The 24,573-nt window shown below is 37.9% G+C and overlaps 4 protein-coding genes across 5 annotated transcripts in view; 3 read left to right on the plus strand and 1 right to left on the minus strand.

Moving 5' to 3' along the window:
* Kibra (kibra) overlaps positions 1-9,992 on the plus strand; it is a 43,166-nt gene extending 33,174 nt beyond the window's left edge. Inside the window, exons 1-6 of one of the 2 annotated variants that reach the window (XM_064052260.1) lie at positions 4,161-4,307; positions 5,273-5,541; positions 5,591-6,997; positions 7,050-7,233; positions 8,030-9,060; positions 9,123-9,992. In XM_064052260.1, the coding sequence (XP_063908330.1) occupies positions 4,164-4,307; positions 5,273-5,541; positions 5,591-6,997; positions 7,050-7,233; positions 8,030-9,060; positions 9,123-9,324 (3,237 nt within the window). In that variant the 5' untranslated portion in view covers positions 4,161-4,163 and the 3' untranslated portion in view covers positions 9,325-9,992. Of the gene's footprint in view, positions 1-4,160; positions 4,308-5,272; positions 5,542-5,590; positions 6,998-7,049; positions 7,234-8,029; positions 9,061-9,122 lie in introns of those variants that run through there. The other variant, XM_064052250.1, reaches the window with a different exon arrangement.
* Positions 9,993-13,123: 3,131 nt separating this feature from the next.
* LOC135119349 (uncharacterized) lies at positions 13,124-14,269 on the plus strand. The gene is made up of 2 exons (XM_064044074.1): positions 13,124-13,137; positions 13,201-14,269. Exons 1-2 carry the CDS (start codon positions 13,124-13,126, stop codon positions 14,267-14,269), a joined length of 1,083 nt encoding a protein of 360 aa, XP_063900144.1.
* A 6,520-nt stretch (positions 14,270-20,789) lies between these two features.
* Positions 20,790-21,738, plus strand: LOC135126320 (large ribosomal subunit protein uL6). The gene is made up of 3 exons (XM_064052284.1): positions 20,790-20,877; positions 21,081-21,452; positions 21,509-21,738. Exons 2-3 carry the CDS (start codon positions 21,085-21,087, stop codon positions 21,708-21,710), a joined length of 570 nt encoding a protein of 189 aa, XP_063908354.1. The 5' UTR covers positions 20,790-20,877; positions 21,081-21,084; the 3' UTR covers positions 21,711-21,738.
* A 27-nt stretch (positions 21,739-21,765) lies between these two features.
* On the minus strand, positions 21,766-23,540 carry LOC135126312 (zinc finger protein 501-like). The gene is made up of 2 exons (XM_064052272.1): positions 22,406-23,540; positions 21,766-22,349 (listed from the first exon to the last, which is right to left on the minus strand). Exons 1-2 carry the CDS (start codon positions 23,223-23,225, stop codon positions 21,841-21,843), a joined length of 1,329 nt encoding a protein of 442 aa, XP_063908342.1. The 5' UTR covers positions 23,226-23,540; the 3' UTR covers positions 21,766-21,840.
* Between the last annotated feature and the right edge of the window lie 1,033 nt (positions 23,541-24,573).

The following is a 24,573-nucleotide window of genomic DNA, read 5'->3' on the forward strand; positions in this document are numbered from 1 at the left end:
ATGAATGCGTAAATATATTTTATTGATTTAATCAGGAACTACAAAACCGAATTCTTTGAAATCCACTGCGAAAAAAAAACATAATAGGCATGCAGTCGTCACGTTTCCGACAGCGAGGGAAGTACTGTCTAAACTCTTTAAACCAATTTTTAATTTTTCTTCCAGTGTTAAGTTTTTCACTTTCCAGTTTGGCGGTTCGATAATTTTTCGAATTTAAAATTTTTGGGTTTTCAAAACTTTCCATTCGATTGTTTTTTTTTCAGTGTTTGGCTTGATTTTTTTCGATTTTTAGCTTTTCAATGTTTCAATCTTTTATTTCTTCGTTTCTTCAGTGCTTCAATTTGCAATTTTTCGATTTTATTTTTTCATTTTTTTGATTCATTAGTTTTTTCGATTTTTAGATTTCAGTGTTTCAATCTTTCGTTTCTTCAGTGTTTCGATTTTGGAATTTTCTGATTTTTAGTTTTTGGATTTTGAATTTTTCGATCCTTCAATTTTTCGTTTCGTTTTTATTTTCTTTATTTTTTACAATTCTTGAATTGTATAATTTTTTGCTTTTTCAATTCCACTTTTTTCAATTTTTTTGGATGTTGCAATTTTTCGATTTTCAATTTTTACATTATTCAATTTTCAGCTTTTAAACTTTTTTACTTCAATTTTTCCATTCTTCAATAAAATTGTATTTTGAAACTTTTCCATTTTTCTTCCAATGTTCAATTTTTGAGGTTTTTCTTTTATCCAGTTTTTCGCTTCATTAATTTTTTTCGATGTTTAGTTTTGCAATGTTTCAATCTTTCATTTCTTCTTTCTTCAGTGTTTCGAATTGCAATTTTTCGATTTTCCACTTTTTCGATTTTGAAATTTTTAGTTTTTCAGTTTTTCCATTCAAAATAGTGGAAAAATATAAAATTAAAAAATTAAAAAGGAAAAAACAAAGATAATTTGAAAATGGGAAATCAAGAACTCGAAATTCTGAAGGAATGAAAAATTGAAAAATCGAAACATTAAAAATGAAAGAAAACGGAAAATCGAGAATTACAATAATTGCAAAATTGAAAAATTTAAAAATTGGAAAACCGAGTAATTGAAAAATAAAAAATTGAAAAGTGGAGAAATTGAATCAACGAAAAATTATAAAATGAAAATGAAAATTAAAAAATCGGGAAAATAAAAAATAAAATTCCAGATCTTGAACAAATGAATCGAAAAATGAAAAAAGGAAGAAGTATAAAATGAACATTAAAAAATCTAAGAATTGGAAAACAAGAACTTGAACAATTGAAGAAACGAAAAATATGAAACCGAAACATTGTGATTTCAAAAAACTTGTGAAAAGACTTCCAGATTTTTCGAAAAATTATAAGATTTGATTTTGCGAATTCTGGAAACTGCAAAATCGAAAAAAAATCAAATCCCGTAAAAACGAAATATATTGAAAATTAAAGAAATGGGAAAATTGAGAATTCCAAAAATTGCACAATTGAAAAATTAAAAATTTTAAAACCAAGGAATCGAAAAATAAAAGATTGAAAATTTGAAAAATTGAATAAAGGAAAATGTATAAAACCGAAAGAAACATTGAAAAATAAACGAAATGAAACAACGAAAAGTGATATAAAAGCGGGAAAATTATAAAATCGGAAGATTGACAAATAAAAGTCAAGAACTTGAAAAATTGAGGACACGAAGAATGAAAAAATCGAAAAATTAAAGATCGAGTTACTGAAAAATCTAAAAATGAAAAATTGTACGAAAAATTGAAAAAACGAAAAATTATGAAACCGAAACATTGTGTATCAAAACATTGTGTATCCAAAAATTAGTTGATTTTTCGAAAAAATATCAGATTTGTTTTACAAATTTTATTTTTTTATGATAACATTGATAACCTTTGTAAGTTAAACTAAAAACATGTATGTAAAGTGAAAACCGAAGTGAATGTGTAAAGAAGCATGCTAGACGTTTGTTTCAAGTGAGTTTTTCATTACAAAATTTTGAGATGATGTTATCAATTTTTTGGGAGGGGATAAACGAATAAATTTTGATTTTCAAAGTAAAAAATCTGGTTATGTAGGGTGAAAACTCAAGACACAAAGCAGGAATATTTTATTTTAAGTAAAATGGGCTTAAAAAATGGTATAGGATTTTCCTTGTTTTATTTCTTTGTGAGACAGTGTAAAGTTTGTCCAGAATTATAAGAATTTTATGGACTCCCAAGGTTAATTCGTTTTACAGCCCGCGCCCAGGCGTCAATTCTGTTGTACAGGTAAAGAGCCTGTCAGGGGAAAGCCGATGTTTTCTGTACCTGTGTTCGCCCCGCTCTTCAGCTGTACAATAAAATTGACAACAGAGCTGTAAAACGAATTAACTTTGGTAGTCCATAAAATTCTTATAATTCTAGACAAACTTTACAATCTTTTCGTAACCCTGAAAGTATGAAAAAAGTAGGTCCCTCTTTTTCTTCTATCTGTCATCTGTTGGCGATTTTATGAGAGAGGAATTATTAGACCGATGTCAAATTCTATTTTAGAAATTTCATGTAGACGGCAAAACACCAAATAAATTTTAGTATACATTTCCAAAACTCAAACGACATCGGATTTTGGGGTACAACGGCACGACGCAATGGGAGAAAGCTTTTACCGATTCGCCGAACGCGGAAACTGGAAAGAGCACACAAAAAAAGACAAGGAACTAGGAACAAAGAGAAAGACAGCCAAATTGCCTTGTGTTGTTACGACCGATATAAATAAAACCGAAAATATTTGGCTTTTCTACTACAATTTATCATCAAGTACAAACAAACCACACAATAATAATAACAATAAAACCGCCATTATCAGTTCAGCTCCGTCCAAAGGTCGCACTTTCCTCCGTTTTCCTAACGAATCGCATGATTTATTTATGACCTCAGCAATTAATTATCTCGGAATCTGCTCATCGTGAGTCACCCGCAATTCAAGCCGATCACTCTTCCCGCCCTGCATCACTCCAGCTCCACCGCCACTGTTTGTTTACCAATCGCGCCGTCATTCGGCATTCTTCCAAACGCACTTCTGACCACTGCCAGGTCAAAAAAGTTCATCTAATCTCCCGTAATAAATTCCTTCCATGTTTTCATAACCTCTCTAAACCGTCAAAGCGACCCGCGCCGCCCGGCGGTGGCGGGGGCGGCTCGTGCGCCCAGGAATGCCGAGCCTGCCGGATTCCGGCGAAAACGCCGAATCGCCGCAAAAAAAGGGACAAAAAGCCCCCTCCCGCGAACAGGTGGCAGGGGCGGCGGGCGACATTGATTCTTTTGTGGCCCGGCGGGGCGGGGGGCGGGCGCGCGCTGCAGCGGCTACCTGTGTTACGCCGCACGATCCCAGCAGGCCACTGCATTCCACCGAAGGCGGCCGAACACGCACGAAGGCGCATTCTTTCGGCCTGATGCTCCGCACACGGATCAACAGGTTGTTTTTGTGTTTTATCGCCGGATGGGACAATGGAGATGGGGTTACGTAACGGGGCGGGGGGTGGGGGCGGCGGCGCACGTGGGCCGCGCTGGGCCGCGGGGCGGCGGCGGACGGACTTTGCGAGGGCTGGCGGTGGGTCAACCAAATCCACGAATTCACTAATCTGGAGATAAAGGGAGATTTTTATTTTTGGTCCAGACAGATGGATGATTATTTTTAACGATTTTCACAATTTTTGCAACTGCAGGGGCACGACGCCCAAAATTTAGAAATTCAGAAGCAAAAATTGGCAGCCCAGTAAAAGTTTACAAAGTCAAAACGGATTCATAGACCACAAGTATAGGAGTATATTATTTTATCAATATATTTTGGGGCTTGGCGGCAAAGAAAGACCCTTGACAAATCTCGGAGTAATTTAATTGATCCCACTGGGGATTTCAGACCGCGTGATTTGGCGAAATCTCGGCTCGCCGTCTTCCAGGAATCTCTTTCTCTTGTGCGTCGTGGGCGTCCGGACGCCCCTCCTCCGTCCGCTCGCACGCGAAACAATGCGGTCGACCCCCTGCCCCCGGGCCGTCCGCGTGACCTCTGGAATGCACGGCACACACACACGGAAATTAAAGTGTGGCCCGGGCCAGCAGTCGGCAGGGTGCGAAGGACAGAGCCAAGGCCGACCACCGACAACCCGACGCAAGAAGCGCAGTCGAGATGTGGCCCTTGTGCTACGTGCCCGCACTCCAAGTGCACACGCTGCCGGTCCACCTCCACTGCCCCCAGCGGCCCCAGGTCTGCTTCAGGACCCTGCCGGCGTCCTACCAGCACGGTGGCGGCGGCGCCGTCTACGGCCTATTCGTGAGTTGAGATGTTCTTTGTGCGGAATTTCGAGCGCGTGCTGTGACCGTGTGGGACGTGGTGCGGGCCGTAATGAGCCCGCCGGTTAATTAATGGCGAGCCCCCTGGTGGGGGTTACGGCCGGCGGAGGAATGTGCGGCGCGGGGGGCGGCGGCGGCAATGGTGATATGGGCGGTGGGTTAATTGAATGGGATGTTTTCGGTGGGAAGTGCGAGATGGGCTTGATGGACGCAGGAATCTAGCCTTTGTGGTCGGGTTTGCGGAGATTTTTTTACTTGTGGTTTCTGGGGCCCTTTCAAGGGAGTTTTGGTTATAGAGATGACGTTGATTTCGTGGATGGTACAGTGACCACAGGTTTCATTCTCATACGAACGGTATATCTTAACTGCGCCGATTAAAATTTTGTACCCGAAAATGACGAGCATACTGCGCCGCATAAGTTCCATGGTTTATATATTTTTTTAAACATTTGGTATTTTCTTTGCAAGTCAAGTAATGTAGGGAATTTGATACCTCTTCAAACTTTTCTTTGTCACTGTAGCATAATGTGAGGTGGCCATGTCAGGTCAGAAGATATAATTACCATCAGAATGTAGCTTGTTCAAAACAGGGACTAAACGCTTTTTCACACATTTACAGCGCTATGTTTTGGCATTTATAATATTTCTAGACAGCACAATACATGGTAGCAATTCTTTTTTTTCTGCTATTCATTGGGAATTTTGTTTGACGCTTGGAACGGACAGATCCACTTTTGAAATTTTTTTTTATTTACCTAAGATTGACTAATTTGGAATTTAATTTTAATAATAATCAAATTTTAATTTAAATGAAGCGACAATTATGTCACTTTTGACAGCAAGAAGTAAAGTGGCGGTGACAGTTCTACCAATTTCAAGCAAACTTTGTTGCTACCAACTGAAACAGTCATTGTATCTAGTATTCATATCTTGTCGTCATTGCAGGCCAAAAAAGACATTTACCACGTCAAATCCCAGAGGCTAATGTTGGCCCAGGACGAATACAACCACCTCAACAACGCCCTGGCCAACCTAGCCACCTCCCGAACGAGCCTCTACTCCTCCGCCAGCGGCGTCAGCACCAAATACGACCCCGACCTGCTCAAATCCGACGTCGCCTTGGCCAAAAATAGAGTCTCCAGGTTAAAATCCGAATTGGAACAGATCCGGAACGAGATGAGGTACACACAGAAAGGAGTTGACACTCTGACAAAGTAAGTCTTTCCACGTGATCCCGTTCACGATAATAACCATTTTTCTCAGTGTTGAACAGAAACTCAACTCCCATCAAGGCTACAACATAGTCGAAGCTCAAGCCATCATGGCCGAATTAGTCAATATCCAGAAATCTCTGTCGAGTGGCGAGAAAGAAAAAGCCGAGCTGATGCAGTCTTTGGCGAAGCTGAAGGATGACCTGACGAGGTTACAGCTCTCGGAGGGATCTCCAGACGTGTCCACTTTGAGTCTTCCACAAGAAAAATTGAGCACTGCGTCGCAAACCGACCTGAGTTGCGAGCTGGTGCCGATTGGAACGAGGTTAGCGGAGATGGCGAAGATGAGGCTGGAGTACGACGAAGCGAGGAAGCAAGTGCAGCACATCCAGCAGAAACTGGCCGACTTGGAGGAGAAGGTCCAGCCGGGGCAAGTCGAGTCGGATAAAGACAGGCTGCTGCTGTTCCAAGAAAAGGAACAACTCTTGAGGGAACTCCGGAGTATTACTCCTAGGATGCGATCCAAAGAAGAGATGAGCGGGATTCAGTTGGAGTGCAAGCGGCTGGAGCAAGACCTGAACAAAGCCCTGGAGATGTCGAACCGCGCCATCGCCGACCGGCTGCGACTACACGAAGAGAAGCAGCTCCTCCTCCAGCAGCTAAGAGACGCTTTAAGACAAATGACGCACTTGGAGTCGCACTTGAAGACCCTCTCCGCCAGCACCCTCTCAGTCAGTAGCAGTTCTAGTCTCGGTTCCTTATCCACCACCAGTAGCAAGGGCTCGCTGAGCTCGGGCTTGAGCTTCACGGACATCTACGGCGGGCCGCAGTGCACCACCGCCGCCCCCAACGTGGACAAACCCATCGACATGCTCGACCTGCATCGGCGCGTCGAGCGCGTCCTCAAAGCCAAATACTCCACCCCCTCGCCGTGCCGATCGCAGCCGTCCCTGTCCCCCCGCAGCTCGCTGTCTTCCGTGTCCCCGCCCGTGTCCCCCATGTACGAAAACCTCCCCTGCGCAGTCCCTCCCCCCACGTACGAGCAAGTGGAGCGCGACCGCCAAGTACAAAGACTGATCGAGGAGTTGGGTCACCAGGAGCCGCAGGGCCAGCCGAAAGTCAGTCGATACTCGTACGAGAGCTCGGGCGACCCGCCGCTGTCGCCCATTTCGGAGACGCCGCCCCCTATCCTGGACCACGACGGGACGGCGCTGTCGCGGACGTCGTCCTCGGGGACGAACACGCGCTCGGTGTCGGCGGCCGTGAGCGACGAGTCGGTGGCGGGCGACTCGGGGGTGTTCGAGGCGTCGAACAGGAAGCGGCTGCTGCAAGAGCAAGACGTCGACACGGCGCAGGTCCAAATTAAACTGAGATACGTCACGGGAGAGAACATTCTGAGTGTGTGTGTGGAGAGAGCGCGGAATTTGTGCGCCCTGTACATCGGGGAGAACGCCCAAGTGTAAGTTGAGGGTGGAAAAGGAGTGGCGAGGTTATGACAGGTTTGTTTATAGGTATATTAAGATCGCGCTGCTGCCGGCGACGCCGCCCCCAGTGTACTGCACGAAGCCCGTTAGAGACTTGAAGAAGCCGAGTTTTGGTGATATCTTCACTATTAGTGTACCTGTTAATAAGATTTATACGAAGACGCTCCAGTTGAATGTGTGGAGTAAGACTGAAGAACAGGAGAAGTGTGTGGTAAGTGAAAACACTTGTTTTTTTGGATTTAACGTCCTGTCAAAACCATGTCGTGTGTATCACCATAAAATATGTATATTTGTTTTATCTCTATTGTTATTTTCCTCAATTTTTTTACTACACGTATTTCGAAATTGTACTACATACACGTAGTATGTAGAACAGCGAAAACTATTGAAAGTGACAGAAATGTCACGCGTTTGGTACGAGTTTCCTCTTTACAATTAAAAGTTATCTAGAATAAATACTTGCTTTAAACAAACATTTGGAGACGTCAAAACAATACTTTGCAAAAGTTTAAAAAACGCAGAGATATGAATGGAATGCGACTACGACTATATCAGTACTTTGTAGTAAGTACTGTTTATTGCAGAAACATTTAAAAAGGCTTATCGCCAACAATACGGACGGCGTAATGAGCCAATTTAAATACCTTTGCTATTAAAAAACAAGTTTTTTGTGTCAAAAATATTAGATAATTTATTTGAGTGCTACCGAATTTAATTTTTTTTTAAAACGACTTCACCAAACGTTTGTCATGCAAAAGAATTGGAATCGATTAGTAGACTTCTATCAGACAAACACAGGTCACTGTTCTCGTAGGACGCTTGATTAATCTGATAATTAAAAAGTAATGTCCAAAATGCTATCTTGATTACCATCGTCTACCTACTCGTTCCTTCAAGCGTGTTTTAAACCAACACACGACAAATAGATACAAAGTAACGGAGGACCTATTGTTGATACTTTTACGGATTATGGAACGTCCAGACATGAAACACCTTTTTTCTTCCAGGGTTGTACCCAAGTGAGCCTGGCCGACTTCAACATCCAGCAGGTGTCCCAGAAGTGGTACAACATCCTCAGCCTCCAGCTCATGGACACCCGCGAGGAGTCCAAACCCGCCCACAACCGCCAGGAGTCCGACGTTTCCCGCCACGAGTCCATCGACCCCAGCTCCAAGCAACCCGTCCTCAAAGAAGAGAGTTCCGACGACTCTACCATCATCTCCTCCCAGACCTCCACCCTCACCCGCAACCAAGACCCCATGAACTTCCTCAACACCGTCAATTTCACCCTCGAAGACTTGTACAGCTGCATGGACCGCGAAAGCGACGAGGAATCCGAGGAAGAAATTGAAGAAGAGGACGAAGAAGACGTGGAAGTCCTTGAAGTGCTGGACGAGGAGTTGGAGGCCTTCTCCGACAAGCAGACCAACACTGAGTGCGCGTTCTTCCCCGAGCACGCCAAGCAGATGAAGATGGCGGCGGCGGGGGCGGCGCTGGATGACCGAGGGGTGATCAAGCGGTCGCAGACGTTCACGCCGAGTGCGCACGTCTCCAAGAACCAGTATATCTGTAAGCTGAATAGGAGCGACAGCGACAGCGCGATGCCGCTGTACAGGAGAGGCGGAAAGCCGTTCGAGAGGAACGCGATAGAGAGGAGGAGTTTGAGGTTCAGGAGGCAGTCGGTGGCGGCGCGGCCGCAGACGCACATGACGACGACAGCGAGGACGTCGCTGGACCTGGAGTTGGACCTGCAGGCGCAACACACGAGGCTGGATTTGCTGCATTCCGAGTTGCTGAGGTTGAGGGAGTTGAAGGCGAAGTTGGAGGAGGCGAAAGAGAAGGGGGATACGGAGATGGCGACGTACTTGTTGGAGGACGAGAGGATCCAGAACTTGATCGCTCACGCGGAGAGCTTCAGGAGCTCCAAGTCTCCAGAGGAGAAAAAGGTGGAGAAGATGCTGAAGAAGGTGTCCAAGGAGATTTACAAACTGAGGAAAACGAAGGCGGGCAATGGCAAGCCGGATATTATCTCCTTCAAGTAAGTTTAACGAATCTTACTTAAGTGGGTTTGGAAGTAATTTGTTTTGTTTTTGTGTTTAGAGAGAAGATGGCCTTCTTCACACGAGTCAACAGCAACGTGCCTTTCTTGCCGTCAGACGAGTGCCATTCGGACACGACAAAATCAAAAGACGAACCTGAAAACAGTGAACCTAGTGAAGTGAAAAACAATGAGGCGGAAAGTAGTGGACAGTCGGGTCGGTACGAGTACGTCGTGGATAGGGTATTGGGAGTCGAGGTTTAACATATTTATTGAATCGTTTGTAGTGAATTGTAAATTTGTTTTAAAATTGTACATGTGTAAAAATGGCGAGAATGTGTCATGCGGAGAATAAGTAAAATATATTTTCTGATTGAATATTTATAACGAGGATGTGATTATGTGCCTTTAGATCTGAGAAGAGAGAAATCTTGAAATTTTTTAATACTCAAATGTATTTGTAATGCTTTACTGAGCTTTTGCTCTTCATGTTATACGTTTTGCAGTTCTAAACTGCGTGTTCATTGTTTCTATTGTATGCCTGTTTATGTATCTTGTTTATACATACATAATACTTTTAGTACAATCTTTTTTTAACTTTGTTACCATGCCCTTTTTTCAATTAGTTATCGTAATATTTATATTAACACTTGTTCGTTGGAAACTGACTTGTTTTTTTCGCGGGCAAGCTCAATTTTGTGTCTGGAATGAAAGTGACTCAACTATATTAGTTGGGTTTATCATTGTTATGATTATTATTATTCTAGTTAGCTTTCATAAACGGTTATTTTCGTGATTTTTTACTTGTATTATATGTAAATAGTTACTTTGCGTTAGTTACTGTAATATAAAATGGTATGTTTTTAAAAAACATAAGCACATTTCTAAACACAAAAATATATTATATGGTTCTAATAAAATTTAATAAACCATACGGTTTTTACTTTTTTCCCATACCCAAATAATTCGTTCAGAAACGAGAATTAATATACAAAAAAAAAAATGTAGGAAGATCCGGCTCTACAGACCATTTGATTAGCGGCTATTAAGTTAATTAAGCGGTCTATATTTACTTGATTTTATAGATCTCTACCCCACCCATACCTGCATATTGCATTAGGGTAAAATTAATCCATTAGGGATAATTACGAAAAAGGAATTGAGGCCAATTTCATTTATACATAAACAGAGTGCATACAATGTTTCACCAAAAATGTATATTTTTAACGTTTTCGAGACGCGATATCCGTTTTTTGAAACCACTTTACTACATTGGCAGTTTTTTGGGGCTAACACCGTACTACAACTTCGAAAAACATTCTTTGGAAAACCTTATACAACAAAAAATTAAAGGCACTCTACTAACAATTCTGATTATTTCTGGAAGCTTATATTCTGTTGTTGAAAGACAGCAAGTACTTAGAAATCTGAACTTATATCTAGATTTCGTCAACGATATTGTCAACTGGATTGTTCCAGTCACAGCCATAATAAATGCCTCGTTTTTCAGTGGAGACAAATGGCGGCGTTTGAACAACAGTTTTCAACAAATCGACAAAACGTTGAACAACCGTAGACAACAAGAAAGTAACTTTTTAAAGAACCCTTTTTTCCAATGTGCTATCAACGTGCTAGCAGTTTTTATTATACTGACATATATCTTGCGGTCATGGTGTTATCATTTTGGTGTAGAGGCGGTACTTCGAACCTATTTTATTCACAACTTTTGTTTCAACTGCAACACAATATTATTTGCTTTAATTATGAACTATGCCCTAGCATTCAGATGTAGATACCAAGACTTGAACCACTGTCTCAATATCGATTCGTTAATGACTAAATACAAGAATGGATCTTCACTGATGCCTCTTTTTAGACAAGTAGGAACCTTATCTAGAACCCTTTCAGAAATGGTCACAATATTCAATGAAATTTTTGGATGGACTTTTGTTTTTATGGCTGGGAAAACAATCGCTCATATTTTAGCATCTTGCATGGCATTCCTCGAAAAAAACTATGAAGTTACAAACATGGAGATCAGACTATCTAATTTCCTCGCTATCTCCCTGTCTATCGCGAATTTTACTATAGTAATGATGTGCGGCAGCAGTGTTGCAACAGAGAGCTCAAAAACTGCATTTTTATGTTATAAATTGCAAGAACATTTTCCTCCTAAATCTGACGAAAGACTAGAAATTTTGATTTTAGCTAAACAGGTTCAAGCTAATGATGTCAAAATTACAGCAGCTGACTTTTTTGAAATAAATAGAAGCACGCTTTGTGGGATTTTAGCAACATGTACAACCTACGTGATTGTAGTTTTGCAATTTAGTGGAAACTTTTGAGATTTTTTGTTAATCAGTAAACTAGGAAATTAGTACTTGAATCACAGCTGCTGACTTTTGTTGTCAATAGGAAGATCCGGCGCTACGGACTATTTGATTGGCGGTTATTAAATTAATTGAATGGTACTTATTTACTTGACTTTAGATTTTATATCTGTACTACTCCACCCTTACATACTTATTGCATTAAAGAGTAAAATTAATCCATTATGAATAATTACGAAAACGGTATTGATGCCACTTTCATTTGTAGCAGAGTATGCACATACAATGTTTCACCAAAGATACACATTTTTAACGTTTTCAAGGCGTGATATTCGTTTTTTGAAACCACTTTACTACTTTGGCAGTTTTTTGGGGCTAACACCTTACTACAACTTCGAAAAACATTCTTTGGAAAATCTAATACAACAAAAAATTAAAGGCACTCTACTATCGATTCTGATTATTACTGGAAGCTTGTACTCTCTTGTTGAAAGACAGCATGTACTTAGAAATCTGAACTTATATCTAGATTTCGTCAACGATATTGTCAACTGGATCGTTCCAGTCACAGCCATAATAAATGCCTCGTTTTTCAATAGAAATAAATGGCTGCTTTTGAACAACAGTTTTCAACAAATTGACAAGACATTGAACAACCGTAAACAACAAGAAAGTAACTTTTTAAAGAACCCTTTTTTCCAATGTGCTATCAACGTGCTAACAGTTTTTATTATACTGGCATATGTCTTGTGGTCATGGTGTTACCATTTTGGCGTAGATGCGGTACTTCGGACCTATCTTATTCACAACTTTTGTTACAACTCCAACACAATAGTATTTGCTTTAATTACGAACTATGCCTTAGCATTCAGATGTAGATACCAAGACTTGAACCACTGTCTCACTAGCGATTCGTTAATGACTAAATACAAGAATGGATCTTCATTGGTGACTGTTTTTAGGCAAGTGGGAACTCTATCTAGAACCCTTTCAGAAATGGTCACACTATTCAACGAAATTTTTGGATGGACTTTTGTTTATATGGCTGCGAAAACAATCGCTCATATTTTAGCAACTTCCATGAGATTCCTCGAAAAGGACAATGAAGTTACAAATATGGACATCAGACTATCTAATTTCCTCGCTATCTCCCTGTCTATCGCGAATTTTACTGTAGTAATGATGTGCGGCAGCAGTGTTGCAACAGAGAGCTCAAAAACTGCATTTTTATGTTATAAATTACAAGAACACTTTCCTCCTAAATCGGACGAAAGGTTAGAAATTTTGATTTTAGCAAAACAGGTTCAAGCTAATGATGTCAAAATCACAGCAGCTGACTTCTTTGAAATAAACAGAAGCACGCTTTGTGGGATTTTAGCAACGTGTACAACTTACGTGATTGTAGTTTTGCAATTTAGTGGAAACTTTTGAGATTTTTTCTTAATTAGTAAATTGAGGAATTAGTAGCTGCTGACTTTTATTGTCAATAGAAACACACTCTTCTGAAATTTCTTAGGACGATCCGGCTCTACGGACCATTTATTTGATTGGTGGTTATCAGATTAATTGAATGGTACTTATTTACTTAACTTTAGATTTTATATCTGCACTACTCCACCCTTACATACTTAATTACTTACTGCATTAGAGAATAAAATTAATCTATAAGGAATAAATACGAGAACGGTATTGATGCCACTCTCATTTGTAAACAGAGTAAGCAGTTAAGCACAATGTTTCACCAAAGGTATACATATTTAACGTTTTCAAGACGTGATATCCGTTTTTTGAAACCACTTTACTACATTAGCAGTTTTTGGGGGTTAATACCGTACTATAATTTCGAAAAACGTTCCATAGAAAATCCAAAACAAGAAAAAATTAAAAGCGCTATGCTAATAATTCTGATTATTACTGGAAGCTTGTTCTCTACAGCTCAAAAACACCAGTTGTTTAGAAATCTGAACCTATGTCTAGATTTCGTCAACGATATTGTCAACTGCATTATTCCAGTTACAGTTGCAATAAAAGTCTCCTTTTCCGATAGAGACAAATGGCTACGTTTGAATAACAGTTTTCAACAAATTGATAAAATATTCAACAATCGTGGACAACAACAAAGCAATTTTTTAAGGAACCCGGTTTTTCAGTGTGCTGTTAACGTGCTTGCATTTATTATTGTAATGTTATATGTCATGGGGACATGGTGTTATCATTTTGGCATAGATGTGATATTTCGAACCTATCTTGTCCACACCTTTTGTTATAACTGCAACACAGTTTTGTTTACTTTAATTACGAATTATGCCCTAGCGTTCAGATGTAGATACCAAGACTTGAACCGCTATCTCAATATCGATACTTTAAAGACTAAATACAAAAATGGATCTTCACTGGTGCCTCTTCTTAGACAAGTGGGGACTTTATCTAGAACCCTTTCTGAAATGGTCATAATATTCAACGAAATTTTTGGATGGACTTTTGTTTTTGTTGCTGCAAAAACTATTACTCATATTTTAGCAACTTGTATGATACTTCTCGAAAAGGAAACTGAAGTTGCAAACATAGAGATGTGGTTATCTGATTTCCTGGCCTTTTCCCTAACTATAGTGAATTTTACTATACTAATGATGAGCGGCAGCAGCGTCACAACAGAAAGCTCAAAAACTGCATTTTTAAGTTATAAACTGCAAGAGCATTTTCCCCCTAAATCTGATGAAAGGTTAGAAATTTTGATTTTAGCAAGACAGGTTCAAGCTAATGAGGTCAAAATCACAGCTGGTGACTTCTTTGAAATTAACAGAAGCACCTTTTGTGGGATTTTAGCCACGTGCACAACTTACGTGATAGTAGTTTTGCAATTTAGTGGAAACTTTTGATTTTTTTGCTGTTGACAACTACGACTTTGAATTTTGATGAAGTTTCTTAGGAAAATCCGGCTCAATGGATCATTTGAAGGACGGCTACTATTACACTAATTGAGTGGTATTTATTTAGGTGATTTCATAACTGTGTTACCCCACCCTACACTCTTATTGTATTGGAGTAAAATTAATCTATTACGAATAATTACGAAAAAGGTATTGATGCCATTGTCATTCGTGCAATGTTTCACCAAAGATATATATTTTTAACGTTTTCAAGGCGTGATATTCGTTTTTTGAAACCACTTTATTACATCAGTAGTCTTTTGGGGCTTACACCTTACTACAATTTCGAAAAACATTCCTTGGAAAATCTAAAACAACAACAAATTAAAGGCGTCGTACTAACATTTGTACTTATTTTTGGAAGTTTGTTCGGTGTTGTGCAAAGATACCTACTACTCAAAAATTTGCACTTATCTCTAGACTTTCTTAACGACGTTGTCAATTGGATTATTCCAGTTATAGCTGTTATAAATGCTTCTTTTTCCAACAGAGACAAATGGCTACGTTTGAACAACAGTTTTCAACAAATTGACAAAACATTCAAGAACCGTAGACAACAAGAAAGTAATTTTTTAAAGAATCCCTTTTTTCAATGTATTGTCAACGTGCTGGTATTTATTGCCATAATGTCATACGTCATGTGGTCATGGTGTTACTATTTTGGTGTAGAGGTGGTATTTCGAACCTACTTTTTCCACAACTTCTGTTATAACTGCAACACAATCGTGTTTGCTTTAATTATGAATTATGCCTTAGCATTAAGATGTAGATACCAAGACTTAAATCACTATCTTAGTATGGATTCTTTAATGACTAAATACAAAAACGGATATTCACTGGTGACTGTCTTTAGACAAGTGGGAACCTTATCTACAACCCTTTCAGAAATGGTCACAATATTCAATGAAATTTTTGGATGGACTTTTGTTTTTATGGCTGGGAAAACGATTGCTCATATTTTAGCGTCTTGTATGGCATTCCTTGAAAAGGACGCTGAGGTTACAAACATAGAGATACGGTTATCTAATTTCCTGATCACCTCACTGTGTATAGTCAATTTTATTTTAGTGATGATGAACGGTAGCACCGTCACAACAGAAAGCTCAAAAACTGCATTTTTATGTTATAAATTGCAAGAGCATTTTCCTCCTAAATCTGATGAAAGATTAGAAATTCTGATTCTAGCTAAACAGGTTCGAGCTAATAATGTCAAAATCACAGCTGCTGACTTTTTTGAAATTAACAGAAACACACTGTGTGGGATTTTGGCAACGACTACAACTTACGTGATTGTAGTTTTGCAATTTAATGGAATCTTTTAATCTAATTAAGATAATAATTTTATAAATTGTATTATGTTACTCTAGATAATTATCCATAAATACCACGAGAGAGATAAAACACGATCAGAAACAGCCATGGAGTGGGTGGAACGTCATCACTAGCTCTTTCGTCGTGTAGATTTGTCAATATCACTGAACTATCACCATCGTCATTATCTTAAACTGTCTTCAAGCTCCCACATTTCGATATAAAGATTTCAACAATCTCCTCCACAATAGCAAACATTAAAATTTTGCCACAAAACCAAAGGTCATATACTTAACTTTTCTTTGCGAAGTTGACAATATGGTTACTGTGTTGTCAAAAATGATCCTAATTCTTTCATAATGTATTTTGCTTGCACGCTTTCTGTACTCAATAAAATCTACAACAGTTTTTCGGATTTTATTTCAGTTGCTGAAATAGTAATAGCAATTGCAAGAATTCATAAAATATATATCTATGTATATCAAAAATGATAAAATAGGCCCCAAAACGTACACCTATGATACGCAGCTGAAAACACGATCATACAAGCGAAAATTTCGTCGTCTGTAAATAACGAACTCATGGCAACAATTAATTCAGAAAAACGAAAATAATTGTAAAAATATACTCCTATTAAAATTAACGTTGCAAATACAACTTTGAATTTTCATGAAATTTCTCAGGAAAATCCGGCTCAATGGATTATTTGATTGACGGCTACTATTACACTAATTGAGTGGTATTTATTTAGTTGATTTCTAACTGTGTTACCCCACCCTACACTCTTATTGTATTGGAGTAAAATTAATCTATTACGAATAATTACTGAAAAGGTATTGATGCCATTGTCATTTGTGCAATGTTTTACCAAAGATATACATTTTTAACTTTTTCAAGGCGTGATATTCGTTTTTTGAAACCACTTTATTCCATTAGCAGTCTTTTGTGGCTAACACCTTACTACAATTTCGAAAAGCGTTCCTTAGAAAATCTAAAACTACAACAAATTAAAGGCGTCATACTAATAATTGTGCTTATTTTTGGATGTTTATTCTGTTTTGTCCAAAGATACCAACTACTCAAAAATTTGCAGTTATCTTTAGATTTTCTCAACGATGTTTTCAACTGAATTATTCCAATTATAGCTATAATAAGTGCTTCTTTTTCCAATAGAGACAAATGGCTACGTTTGAACAACAGTTTTCAACAAATTGACAAAACATTCAACAACCGTCGACAACAAGAAAGTAATCTTTTAAAGAACCCTTTTTTTCAATGTGTTGTCAATGTGGTGATATTTATTGCTATTATGTCATACGTCTTCTGGTCATGGTGTTACCACTTTGGTGTAGAGTCGGTACTTCGCACCTACTTCGTCCACAACTTTTGTTACAACTCCAACACAATATTATTTGCTTTAATTACGAACTATGCCTTAGCATTCAGATGTAGATACCAAGACTTGAACCACTGTCTCACTAGCGATTTGTTAATGACTAAATACAAGAATGGATCTTCACTGGTGCCTCTTTTTAGACAAGTGGGAACCTTATCTAGAACCCTTTCAGAAATGGTCACGATATTCAACGAAATTTTTGGATGGACTTTTGTTTTTATGGCTGGGAAAACGATTGCTCATATTTTAGCAACTTGTATGGGATTTCTTGAAAAGGACGCGGAAGTTACAAATATAGAGATAAGGTTCTCTAGTTTCATGATCACCTGTCTATCTATAGTGAATTTGACTTTAGTGATGTGTGGCACCAGCGTTACGACAGAAAGCTCAAAAACTGCATTTTTATGTTATAAACTGCAAGAGCATTTTCCTCCTAAATCTGATGAAAGATTGGAAATTTTGATTCTAGCTAAACAGGTTCAAGCTAATGACGTCAAAATCACAGCTGCTGATTTTTTTGAAATTAACAGAAGAACGCTTTGTGGGATTTTGGCAACGACCACAACTTACGTGATTGTAGTTTTGCAGTTTAAAGGAATCTTTTTTTTTAATTAACAATTTATTACGACACACCTCTCCATAAATTGTGTTATATTGATCTAGATAATTATCTATAAATAACGAGAGAGCAATAATAAACACGATCAAAGCTAGCCTTGAAGAAGGGTGGTAGAACCTCGTTCTTAATTCTTTCAGGATGTATACACACATGTATAACAAAATTGATAAAATAGACCCCAAAACGAAAGCTTGTGGTATGCAGCAGAAAACACGTGTCAATACAAGCGAAGATTTCTTCGTCTGTAAATAACGACCTCATAGCAACGTTGAATTAAAAAAAAAAAATAATATTGTCACAGTTCCATTTCCATAGAAGGTCACTTTTCGAACCATCCGGCTCAGCGGAACATTTGTGTAGGGGTTTGATTAACCGAGTGCGTTTTTGTTTACCTGACTTATTAATAATTATGCCACTCCACTTATTTGTAGGTATTTTATTACACACAATTGATCCATTAGGAATTAATTACGAAAATGCTATTGATACTATACTCTCATTTGTAAAATTAGTGTCTACCTACAATGTTCTACCAAAAAAATTTATTTTTAACTTCCTCAAGACGCGATATACGTTTTTTGAGACGGCTCTATTACGTGAGTAGTTTTCTGGGACTAACGCCTTACTACAATTTCCAGAAATATTCGCTAGAAAATCTGAAACAACAAAAAATTAAAGGCATTGTACTAATAATTTTGATTATTATTGGAGATTTGGTCTCTGCCATTCAAAGACACCAACTTCTGAAAAACCTTAACTTGAATTTAGATTTCGCTAACGATATTCTCAATTGTGTTATTCCACTTATAGCAATAGGAAATGCCTGTTTCTTCAGTGTAGATAAAGGTTACACCTCAACAACAACTTTCAACAAATTGATAACATTCTCAACAACCACAAGCAAGAAGACAACTGTTTATTAAACCCCGCTTTTTACTACGTTCTTTACGCGTTAACATATATTGTTGTACTATCATACGTTATTTGGGCGTGGTGTTATAATTTTAGTGTCGCGGTGATACTTCGATCCTATTCCATTCACAATTTTTGCTATAACTACACTGCGCTTTTGGTTCTTTTAATAACGAACTATGCTTTTGCATTCAGATGCAGATACCAAGGTTTGAACCACTGCTTCAATATTGATTGTTTAATAACCAAACGCAAAAATGGATCTTCATTGATCACTATCTTCAGACAATTGGGAGAGCTCTCTAGAACTCTCTCAGAAATGGTCACAATATTCAACGAAATTTTTGGCTGGAGTTTTGTGCTTATTGCTGGGAAAACTATTACTCATATTTTGGCAGCTTGTATGTCATTTGTTGACAAGGAATTACAAGTTAAAAGTGTATCACTTGGTGTAGCAAATTTTCTGATGATCTGTATGTCCATACTGAATGTCACATTAGTGATGATGTGTGGCAACAGCGTCACAACAGAGAGCTCAAAAACTCCATTTTTATGTTATAAGTTGCAAGAACACTTCCCTGCTGATTCTAATGAAAGAATCGAAATTTTGATTTTAGCAAAACAGGTTCGAACTAATGTTGTCAAAATCACAGCTGCTGACTTCTTCGAAATCAACAGAAGCACGCTATTTGGGCTTTTGGCGACGTGCACAACTTATGTTATTGTAGTTTTACAGTTTAGCGGAACTTTTTAATAAGTGTTGACATATACTGTGTGTATCTTACTATTATTTGAATAAACAGTTTCCATTAATTGAATTATATTGATCCAGACGATTATAAATGATAGACTGTCACTCGATATCACATAAAACTGTGGCACAAATTTTAACAATGAGTTGTTTTACAATTTCTAGACAAGACATTCGCTGCATGGCCCCCATTTATCGAATTACTAATATTTTAGGAATGACGCCCTGCTACAATTTTGAAAAATTTACAATCGAACATCATTTTCTCAAAAAAATATATGGATTATTTCTTATTACTGCAATGACAGTCGGAAATTTATACGCTTCGATTGAAAGACTAGACGTTTACAAAGATGCTTACAATAGATCTCATTTCGTGCTAGATTATCTTAACTCTGCCGTAATTGTGGCAGTTACTGATATCTCTATACTTAACTCTTTCTTTTTCAATCAGGACAACTGGGTAAACCTACACAATAATTTTCAAAAAATTGATAAAGTATTCAACATCAGAAATAAGAAAAGCAAAAATATTTTCAAAAATGTTTTTGTTTGTTTTGTGGCATATGTATTTTTTTTTTGTGGACTTATAATTTATATTAACTATATTTGGTGTAAACATACTGGTTGCTGGGACAGCTTTCGAACTTATTTTGTACACGACTACTGTTACGTTTACTGCGCCGTTTCATTTATGCTGATCACCGATATCGCTTTAGCTTTCAAACAAAAATATAAAATTCTAAACACCTTTCTAGACATACAAGAAAAAAAGTCTCTGCAACGATCAAGCAAATCCACAATCAAATTCCTGCGAAATATTGGAAAATTATTTCGAATTTTGGCAGAAATGATGAATGCATTTAATGCCATTTTTGGATATCTTCTATTATGTGTAACAAGTTTGAGTGTGACACAAGTTTTAACATCTTTGAACTATGTTGTGACCAAACCCTGGCCTGGATTGTATGAAAATGGCCAGGAACTATTTGTAGCCGATATTGTTTTAGCATTTGTTACTATTTCCAGTACAATTTGTGTAATCATATGCTGCAGCGCGGTCACCACAGAGAACAAAAAAGCAATTCCATTATGCTACAAACTGCAAGAACAATTTCCTGACGCCTCTCAAGAACGAAAGGAAATTTATAAATTAATCAAGCAAATCGAAGCAACTATCGCTAAAATTACAGCAGCGGACTTTTTTGAAATAAACAGAAGCACACTTCAAGCTGTGTTCGCCACAATCACAACTTATTTTATCGTGCTATTGCAATTTAAATGATGTTTGGGCCACCATGTATATTATAAAAGCAATCACTGTGTATCTGCATTGTAGTCAGTTTCAAAAAACTAATAAATAAAAATCCTGCGGTAACTAGAACGCGGTTTTAAATGGAAATAAAACATATCATCTTTATTTATATTGTTCTTTTCTTCAAGTTTTTTAAATTTAAACTCATGCAACAAAAACATTTCAAAACAGTGACAGATCATCTATGGTTGGCAAGGCGAAATCCCCCAACCTAGTAACATCTCTTTTCCGCTTCTAAACGTCAACGTGAAAGGTTAGTGTTTGTGAAATAAATTCAACAAAATCTTGAATCATCACTAAAATAGACGGTATTTTTGCACCACAAAAACATCAGATACATCCTTTATTCCCTTTTTCGCCATTTCCACGTAAAATTTTTGCCAAAACATGTCAGAAAAGTCGTCTATTTTGATTTTTCGATGTTGTAGGTTATGTCATAGAATGTTTCTTTTTCAGCACGATGAAGCAAATCGTGACGAACCAAACTGTTAAAATCCCCGAAGGGATCACAGTGCACGCAAAATCGCGTCTGGTGACTGTTAAGGGCCCCCGTGGTGTTTTAAAACGGTCTTTTAAACATCTCGCTGTTGATATTCGGATGGTCAACCCCAGAACACTCAAGGTGGAGAAGTGGTTCGGGACCAAGAAAGAATTGGCCGCTGTGCGTACCGTGTGCTCTCATGTTGAGAATATGTTGAAGGGGGTTACCAAAGGGTACCAATACAAAATGAGAGCTGTGTACGCCCATTTCCCCATTAATTGTGTGACCACTGAGAGCGATAGCGTCATTGAAATCAGAAATTTCTTAGGTGAAAAGTACATCAGGAGGTGAGTGGAGGTATGGGGGGTTTTTGGATGAGTATTAATTTTTTGTGTTATTGTAGAGTGAAAATGGCTGCTGGAGTTACAGTTAAAAACTCAGCCAAGCAAAAAGATGAGCTAATTATTGAAGGAAATTCGTTGGAGGATGTTTCCAGATCGGCTGCACTTATCCAACAATCCACAACAGTTAAAAATAAGGATATTCGTATGTTCTTGGACGGTTTATACGTGTCTGAAAAGACTACTGTTGTGCAAGATGAATAGGCTTGCGTTTAATAAATTTGTACAATAAGTAAGGGTTTTTATTAAAAAATTAGTGTACAAACACCAACACTCATTTAATTTTTTCTACAATTGTACATGTGATGACTTGACAACCCTGGTTTTTAACTATTTACATATCTTCATCTTCAGGTTCAAATTTTTCCACTTTGATTAGGGCAAGGGCAGGTTCAGGCTTCACACTCTCAGGTATAGGAAAAAAATTTGGCTTCATGTCTCCATTCAAAAACTTAAATTCGTATTTTTTTTTCAAATTCATTTCTTTAAATGCGTTGAAATCCTCGGGATGCTTAGTACGAATATGTTTATATAATAATTTATTTATTGTGAATCTTTTATCGCAAAGACCACACCCGTATGGTTTATCACCTGTGTGCGTTCTTCTATGCTCTTTCACAGTTGTACTATGAGCAAATCGCCGCCCACAAATATCACAAGGGTAGGGTTTCTCCCCCGTGTGGGTTCTCATATGACGCGTCAAATTCTCAACAATCATGAAACTCCTCCCACAGATGGTACAAGCGTGGTTCTTCTCCCCCGTATGGGTCAGTTTGTGACGTTTCAAGTTTTGAAGGTTGGGAAAAGACTTGGGGCACGAATCGCACGTGAAGGGTTTATAACCTGCAATTACATAACAACCATAATAATTTTTTTCAGTACGTGAAAACACAAAATACCCGTATGTGAATTGTAGTGCCTTTTCAGCTGGGCTGACGTAATAAAAGTCTTTTCACACAACGTGCATTTGAACGGCCTGATCCCACTGTGCGTTTTCTGGTGATTTTGTAAATAAAGCATATTGTGGAAACCCTTCCCACAAATATCACACTGAAAGACAGCCTTATCCGACGAATGACAATCCATATGGTTGGTCAACTGTTTCATAGTCTTCATCATCTTATGACAAACCGGACATTGCACCGACCTCCGCGTCATCGTCATCTCCTCATGACTCTTCTTATGCTTTTTCAACCTAGCTTTCGTTTTAAAAGAACTTTTACAAATATCACACTGAAACGGTCTCTCCCCAGAATGCGTCTTTAAGTGATCCTCCAAATGCGCGAACTGCGTGAACTTCCGCGAACAAACATCACACTCAAACCTGCGTTCGCCCGTATGGGTCCTCATGTGCTTACTTAGATTACCATTAATGGAAAACTTTTTCCCACACTGCTGACATTCGTACGGCTTTTCCCCCGTGTGCCGGCGTGCGTGGACGTTCAGCTGTGTATTGTCCCGAAATTTCTTACCGCAAGCGCAACACGAAAAGGATTTATCGTTCAGTTTTGAGTTGATGTGATCGAGAAGGTCGTCCTCGGTTTCGAACGGTTTCTTGCACACTTTGCAGCGGTGGTCAGCATTTAGCGTGATTTCAGGCTTCGCCTCAGGTGTCTCCGAGTTTTCCTGTTTGAAATTGAGGAAGATGTGGGAATCTGAGTCTGTTTCTTGTTTGATCACCATAGCCTCCAGAGGCAGGGTTTCTTGCTTGATGGACATAGCCTTCGTGGTTTTGGGGCTATAGAAGCGGTTTTAAGTGGCGTTGTTTCATCGTTGGGGTGTCTGGGGTGATTATTTACAAGAAATTGATGTCTTAGAGACACTGTCACTTGTCACTGACATTGAACTAACCTCACTTTTTCGGGTTCAAAGAACCGAAATTTTAGCTTGTTAGGGGCTATTTTGTGGCGGTGGACACATATTTTTGGGAAATGTGTTAATTCGGGGGTCAATTACAACTGCAGTCGCCATAAAAACAGGTTCCGAATTGATCAATTCCTTCGATTTGACATTTGACAGATGACCTATTTTTTTGTTGGCATGATGAAGCAGGGACGTATTTGGGTTATAAAAGCCCATCAACTGTAATTGGGTTTCATTAAATTATACCCAGTTAGAAGAAAATGTATTGTGTTGAAGACTTAATTTGTATGTTATTTTAAAACTTTAAAATTTCTGTACATTCTAAAAACAAAAAACAAGTTTCATCTTTTAAATAAAAAAACCTGTTTTAAAAATCAAACCGTTTTTTATTCACCAATATCACCAGTTATCTGATGATTGTAAGTCTTCCGTGGTGGTTATTTTGTAATTCGATTAGGCTTAAGTTTAGTGTAGCAGTTTAAAGATCTACTTAGCTCCATAGAATACCTGGGTGTTTATACTTTTTTCATTATTTTGGATTTTTTGTACAAATGTGGGATGACCTTGAAGCTTGCAGCGGTTTTGCTTAACACTTCAAAATACTTTCTTTATAAATATGATAATCTTATTATGTAAGTAATTTATGACCTGAATATAGCACAAACAAAATTCCACATTCAATGATAATTTTATACTTGTTGTTCATTTATTATTATTATTTACTATTTTTCCTGCCAAAAAAATCGTGGTTAATAATTACAGTTATAGAAATAAGGTCTACTTTTCATTGAGAGGAAACGCTTTTATTAATTAACTTATATTTTATTTTCTTAATTTTTTCATTTATTCGATGTTTAAATGTTTTTATTTTTTCATTTTTAATTTTGTCAATTTTTCATCTTTTTTGTTTCTTCAATTTTTAGATTTTGTAATTTTTCCATTTAAAATTTCTAGAGTTTTCAATTTTTCACTTCGGTTTTTTATTTTCCTTATTTTTACATATTTTTGATTTTTCAAGTAACCGATTTTATAATTTTTTTTCCATTTCAACTTTTTCAATCTACCGTTTTTGTAATTTGCAATTTTTAATTTTTTTTTGTTTCTTCAATTCTACGATATACAACTATTCGAGTTTTCATTTTTAAATTTTTCAATTTTACAACTTCTAAATTTTTCAATTTTTAGATTTTGCAATTTTTCGATT

The sequence above is a fragment of the Zophobas morio genome, unplaced genomic scaffold (genome assembly GCF_036711695.1).
Source record: "Zophobas morio isolate AGI-343-1 ecotype UQ-CSIRO unplaced genomic scaffold, CSIRO_AGI_Zmor_V1 ptg000002l, whole genome shotgun sequence".
NCBI classification, from domain to species: Eukaryota; Metazoa; Arthropoda; class Insecta; order Coleoptera; family Tenebrionidae; genus Zophobas; species Zophobas morio.